This window comes from Trichomycterus rosablanca, chromosome 13 (assembly GCF_030014385.1).
Source record: "Trichomycterus rosablanca isolate fTriRos1 chromosome 13, fTriRos1.hap1, whole genome shotgun sequence".
Taxonomy (NCBI): domain Eukaryota; kingdom Metazoa; phylum Chordata; class Actinopteri; order Siluriformes; family Trichomycteridae; genus Trichomycterus; species Trichomycterus rosablanca.
This window is the reverse complement of record NC_086000.1, coordinates 25,965,586-25,972,454: the sequence shown is the minus strand read 5'-3', so window position 1 is coordinate 25,972,454 and position 6,869 is coordinate 25,965,586. Positions and strand designations below refer to the sequence as shown.

Here is a 6,869-nt window from a genome sequence, read left to right as displayed (position 1 = left end):
TACATTAAAACTCACCGTTTATTATGGTAATGTTATTTTATATGTCAAATTACAAGTGTATGATGTAACATAAAAACAGTACAAACATTTGTATGCATATTTACATTATATATTTATGAAACGTAACAAGCTACATCTGTATAAAGAAAATACAACTATGGCATGAGTTACTGAACTATAAATATTACATCATATACTTGGTATTTTCAAACCATGATACAAATACCTAGACGTGTATAAACCATTACAATAGCAAGAGCGGTTAAGTTTTGGATGGAATTTCTGATGGACGTGAGGCACTTTTTGGAGGTTGTGAGTGGGTGAAGCAGATGGCACTAAAACTCAGATGCAGATAAAGAACCAGGCAGTGTTCATAGTGAAATAATCAGTACCATTTATACTGCAATTACCATAACACAAATGTCACAAGTTTGAACTAATTACGCGAGCTTTACATCATCAAGCGCTATGAGAAGGAAAAAAGCCTAGCTACGTTATCAGTGCACCAAAGCATGGGAGAATGCCAAAGAAACCACTAAACTGCTGTGAACATAGCTGTTTTTACATCACACCGAAATGACAGATTTACATACGCAACAGTAAAGAATGTTCATCTTTTATGCATTCCAGAGTTATGCACAAAGTCCAAAAGTTCAAAATAAAGGACTAGCAGCAAGTGGTTAAAACTGAAGATGAATAAATGCTAAGTTAATGCAAAGTAGGAAGCAAGGAAACAAAGCAGATAGGTTGCATATTAAATACAGCACATCACATGTGGCTTCACCGTGCTGATTAATGCAGAATTAAACTAGGCTTTACAGTATTTGTTTACAATTTAATTGTATGAACGTATGCGGCCTGTTCTACAAGTTGCTTCTCAGCCAGCAAGTTTTGTTAAGGTTTATCAAACCTTGGTTCAGCTTGCAACATAAAACATCATCCAATGACAGTACAGGATTAATGAACTAAAATATGGAACCAACATAGAAATGGGTGTGCCTAACACAAAGAGAACTAAAAGAAAACATGTGATCAATATCTCTAAAAACTATAAGGTTTTAACAGTCATCCATAGCTGAATTTTAGTTCTCTCAGCTCATAATTAGTGATTGTTTCTAGCAGCTTTATATGACGAAACCTTGGAGAAGTGGACTGCCACTACTGTACCGCATCAAGCTTCTTTAGCGTTCTTTCTGCAATACAAAACTAGAGAGAACCTCTAGCATGAGCGCAATCATTTTCATCATGTACTCCCTCTACTTTCAATGTGAAATAATACTAAAGGTGACCTATGTACATAATGCTGTCAACCCAAGCTAAAGTATATACTGACAGCCGTGATAAATACAACTCTCTCTTAAAAATCTGATGGGATTATTATTGTTGCTTAAATATAGTGTTACATATTTACATAAGCTTTTAAAGTTTGGTACCAATATTAAAATCTACAATATTAAAAGTGTCACGTCACTGACTTATGAAGTGATCTAAGTGTTTCTCATGAAAATAGTTGCATAGAAAGTAAAGTGTTGATGTGAGTAGCATAGGGTAATCGGAACTGGCCTCTTAAATTCTGTTGTTGCCTTCAATTCTGAGAAATTAAACCTTTATTTGAGGGATTTTGAATGGTATGGTACTGGAGAAGTCACTGGTCTAAAACTTAATTACATAGTACTTGTAATTTGGCTTTGTTCCTTAAATAAGGAAATGACTTATAGTGTTAAAGTCTAAACTAAAATGACAAATCAGGTCAGTTTTGTGTACTGAAGGTTATGTGGACTATTTTATGTACACCACCTAAACTATGAAATATATAGAGACTATATACAATGAATAAAATACAACACAAACACATGAACATGCAGCTGTAACCAAAGCTTGGAAACGAGTGCTTATATAAGGGGCATCTGAATAAATGAACTCAAGAGTTCTCCTATTAAAAATGAATATAAGTGCCTTTTTTTTTTTAAAGAAATGGAGACCAGATATTAAAACTGTGAGCGTTATACGGCCTGAACGAATGAAGAAAGATAAACAAACTTGCTGGTTGAGCACAATTTCAGCTTGAAATTAGTTTAAAAGCTGAAAAGTATCCAGTTTCATTCTGACAAACAGGTAAATTAAGAGCAAAATGAGCATTGCTGGAATTGTGACAAATTGGTCTCATTCCCCCTGCTGATGTCACATTAAAATGAACTGGGGTTAGACGATGTGTTACAGCTGTCCACTATTACTTTATACTGGAATGCACTGGTGTGGTCCAAATCTTGGCAATTATATAGCAATATGAATTTAAAACGTTAGCACAATTCATATCATAACAAAGGCTATATGTCACACTACCATTTCGAAAGAAATGACATTACTGTCTTTTACAAAACAATGGAAAGAAAAGCAGGAATTACACCCATCACAGAAAAAATATACTGCTAATACTTGACCAAAGGTTTTTTTAAGTTTATGTACCAAAGAGAATCATGAGGGTTACATTTTCATGGGAAAACACTTAACCAATGCATGTTTTTTATGTCTAATCATTACACCATCAGCAAACGCTCCATTCCAAAGAGAAGGCCACTTTTACCCTACTGCAAATTCACAGAAAGCAAGAAAATATCCCTTTTAGCATACTCACAAGTCAAATCCTCTGTATGCACAACTGTATAGTTTCTTTGTTATAGTTTTGATCTCTATACAAAAGACAATATTCCTTCACAAAGGTTACACACTAGCTGTAATGAAAGTCTGACATGGTGACGTTTTGTCAAGTGATTTTATTACACGTTTTGTCTCTTTTTTGCGCATTTCAGGAAATACTCTGAGTTTGTTCTGTAAACTCCATTCCTCATTTAACAAGCTCCGTGACGTGACTCTCGAGAGCCCAAGAAGATCCGGTTATTGACTTCTGCTGCTCTCGGCCCAATCAAATCTCCAAAGCCTCCAAACTGGCGGGTGGAGCACCTCACCCACCTCAAGGGGTGAATGACAAAAGAAAAGCGACGGCAGCGGTTGTTATTTTTTCACGTGGCCGTGTGTTGCTACCGCGCTGGCCTGGGTCAGCCGGCTGCTTTGTGTTTGCCGCCGCAGCAATGGCAGGCCTCTCCGCAGTGGTGGCAGGCCCGCAGAGGTGGGTAGCAGCACATGCACGGCGCTATGATGGACAGGCCGAGCAGCGCCAGCCAGCGCACGCAGAACTGCTCCTCGCTGGTGTCGCACGAGCAAGGGTCCGAGAAGTCGCCCTCCGAGTCGGACATGCAGTGGTAAAGCATGCTCTCGGCGCACAGCATGCAGCTGACTTTGTAAATGCATTGCTTGATAGGGTCAGGAGCATCCTGGCACTTCCCGCGCCGGTTTTCCTCGTGGTTGAACATCTCGCGGCAATATATGCAGCGGGAGCGCTCGCCGTCCTCCCTCCTCCGCCGAGACTTCTTGGATTTGAGCAGAGGTGAGGGCTGCTGTGTTTTTATCGAGTCCTTGTTGCTTGAACGATTCTCGGGGCCTTTTAAAAATGAGTACTCACTTTTCGTGCTGTCCAGTTTATTAAACGTGGTGGAGAAATCAGTATCGTCGCGCTCTGTGTCCTGCTTCCACATGACAGGGTGCCGGTAGTCCTCGTAGCCTCGGATGTGGACGTCCTTACGTGGGTTGATGCGAACCACCTCCTCTTCATCCATGTGAAAGCTAACATGGCGTGCTGTGCTAAAAGAGACCTGCAATGGTGGAGAAAACGATACATTTAGAAAATCTGCAACTGAAATCTAAAACCTCGTGCTTTATTGTATGCATCAAATCAAAGACAGCTTTATGCTGTTGAGAAACTCTGCAAGGCAGCTAGCCAGCCCTGTTTCACATCGGACATGGCGGTGCATAGTGGACACGCCAGTGGAGGGCAAATATTTAAACCAGATGAGATGTTACAGAGCACATACTTTACTGCTTTAGCCATGAAGCACACTCTGAGAGGGGTTTCATAGAAGGATTGAACAAATGCATTTAACAGACCTTGACAACCTGTGGAGCACTACAAAGACATGCTAAAGATATTAAAAACCAATTTTGATAATTAAATGTTGCTTAAATAAGTATACACTGAGCCAGAACATTATGACCAGCCCCTAAAATTCTAATCCTTAATTTTTATTAATTGTACATTTCAGTCAGGAATAGAATCAGAAGTTTTTTGTCCATTAGGCTTAGTAACTATCTAGAGATTGATGCTGTGGGGGCATTTTACTGGTATTGTGTCCCTTGGTGTGTTAAACAATGCCCTCAACCACCATCAGCAAAACAGTAATTGTGGGTAAAATCATTTGGAAGAACAAAGTTATATGTCTTTAATCAGGGACATGTAGAAGCCAAGGTGCACTGAGGATGTTCTGGTGGCTTTGGATAGCTGACCGTCTTTTTAATACACTTCGCTTTAAATTTATACTTGTTGTTTATGTACAGTGGGGAACAAAAGTCTGAGACCACTCATATCTTTTCCTTTTTTATCTGCTCCCGATAGGGGTCGCCAAAGCTGACCATTCACCTCCATCTTGCCTTGTCCTGAACTTCTTTCTCACATATCCCAACCTCCTACCTGCATGTCCTCCTTCAATGTATACATAAACTTCATGCTTACTCTTCTCCTCCTGTCTGGTGGCTCCATCCTCAGCACACGATATAATTCTCATCCCTCCTCTGCACATGCCCAAACCATCTAAATCTCTCCTTCTTCACTTTGTCTCCAAATCACTCTACATAATCTTGTCCATCCTTGTCACTCTGGACAAGATTTGCAGCGTCCTTATTTCTGCCACCTACAGCTACCTGTCCTGTCTTTCACAAACCATCATATAAGTGCCACTTTGTTTGTTTTAATACATTTTTTACATTACAAATCATATAATAAGCATAACAACTTCAATGAAGTTGATCTTTTTAACTGACATTTTGTAATTTAGTACTTTGTATGCCCCACTTTTGCTGTAATGACAGACAGAACGCACTTGAGCTGACGTGACAAACGTGGCAAGTTTATATAATCATGTTAAAAAAATATAGACTTAATGTTAAGTGTAAATTGAGAATATCAAGTGATTACATATTAAATATTGCCATTGTGACACTGTATTTACACTGTTTTGCACTTGCAATTTGCTGTACACTTCCAATTAATGCACACAAAACACCTAAGCTGCAGTCGCTCAGACTACATATTTATTTCTCATATAGTTCACACTTTAATACTTTGCACATATTCTGTTACTGTCTATACACCTTCTGTCTAAATGGTTGGAAGGAGGTCCCCTAACAAAGTCATTACTAAACATAACAACTCATCACACCCCCTCCATGACCTGCTAATCAGACAGCGGAGCTAAACAGACTCATCCAGCTCTGCTGTACCAAGGAACGATACAGGAGATCGTTTATACCAACAGCGATCACATTGCATAACACTTTACTGTATCGGGACAGCATTTAACACTGAGCCACTATCAGGACTATCAGGACAGATTCATGGAGCATGATCTGCCACTATGTTTATGAAGCCTGCATTGCACATCTGGTAAAATTTACTGTAAACAGCACTTTATATAAGTTTATTATATTACATAATACATATCTTTATCCTAGTTATCCACCTACATAAAATTGGACATTTAATACTGTACATTACACAACTGTTAATATTTACTGCAAATGAAACTAGTGTTGTACAATAATACTTGTGTACTTCTATACGGTTTACTTTAATGTACCTTGAGCTGCTGTAATAACTGATTTTCCCTTTGGGATTAATAAAGGGCTCTATCAATCTATACCTATTTCTTTTATACCTATACAGTGGTACCTTGAAACTCAATGTTAATTGGTTCTGGAAGTAGATTTGACAGGTATTTCATACAAATGCAGATTTGTTTCATATGCTTTGATGGTGTCTTACTACACCGTTCAAGCCAAGCGCTGAAAAAAGTGGCTGTTCGTTGTTAATTTGAAATTAAATAAATCAATTAAAAAGTGAACAGGTTGAATTTAAGGGAAATGTTGAGTTAAAGGGTACAAATTTCTCGATGAAGGGCGCTGAGTTTCAAAGATTTTGAGTTTAGGGGGCGTTGAGTTACAAGGTACCACTCTATTCTTTTTTGCTGCACAAGGGCGGCACGGTGGCTAAGTGGGTAGCACTGTCGCCTCACAGCCAGAAGGTCCTGGGTTCGATCCCTAGGTGGGACGGTCCGGGTCCTTTCTGTGTGGAGTTTGCATGTTCTCCCCGTGTCTGCGTGGGTTTCCTCCGGGTGCTCCGGTTTCCTCCCACAGTCCAAAAACCTGCAAGTGAGTTGAATTGGACATATTAAATTGTCCATGACTGTGTTCGATATAACCTTGAGAACTGATGAATCTTGTGTAATGAGTAACTACTGTTCCTGTCATGAATGTAACCAAAGTGTGTAAAACATGACGTTAAAATCCTAATAAACAAATAAACATTTGCTGCACTGTAGAAGTGCACTGTGTTTTTTTATACTGTACAACCCTGTATTGGTATAAAGACAATTAAAGTTTAATTAAATTATTACAGTCTTTCTGAGTGCCATCACCCATTTTACCTCAGTACTATTAGAAATGTAGATCTGACTTACCTGGTGGGGCAGATAGCGGTGGGAGGGACTGTGGAACTCTTCAAATGGCTGAGCACGCACATAACAGCCCCGAAAAGGTTCGGTGGACACCACTCGACCAAGTGGGGAAAACGGCTCTCTAATGGGTGCGCAGATGGAGGGAGGATCCTGGGTAACCTAAGAAAGAAGAATCCAAAACGACAGTCCATCAATAAATACATCTGTACCCAGTCACACTAGTCTGTTAAAGGGTCAGGTCTGATT

General features: G+C 39.3%; 1 protein-coding gene across 1 annotated transcript in view; it reads right to left on the bottom strand.

Annotated features, from left to right (window-relative positions):
- spred1 (sprouty related EVH1 domain containing 1) overlaps positions 1 to 6,869 on the bottom strand; it is a 56,721-nt gene continuing 49,852 nt past the window's right edge. The window contains exons 5-6 of the mRNA XM_063007722.1: positions 6,627 to 6,782; positions 1 to 3,710 (exon numbers count right to left, since the gene is read on the bottom strand). Of these exons, the coding sequence (XP_062863792.1) occupies positions 3,057 to 3,710; positions 6,627 to 6,782 (810 nt within the window). The 3' untranslated portion in view covers positions 1 to 3,056. The remainder of the gene's footprint in view (positions 3,711 to 6,626; positions 6,783 to 6,869) is intronic.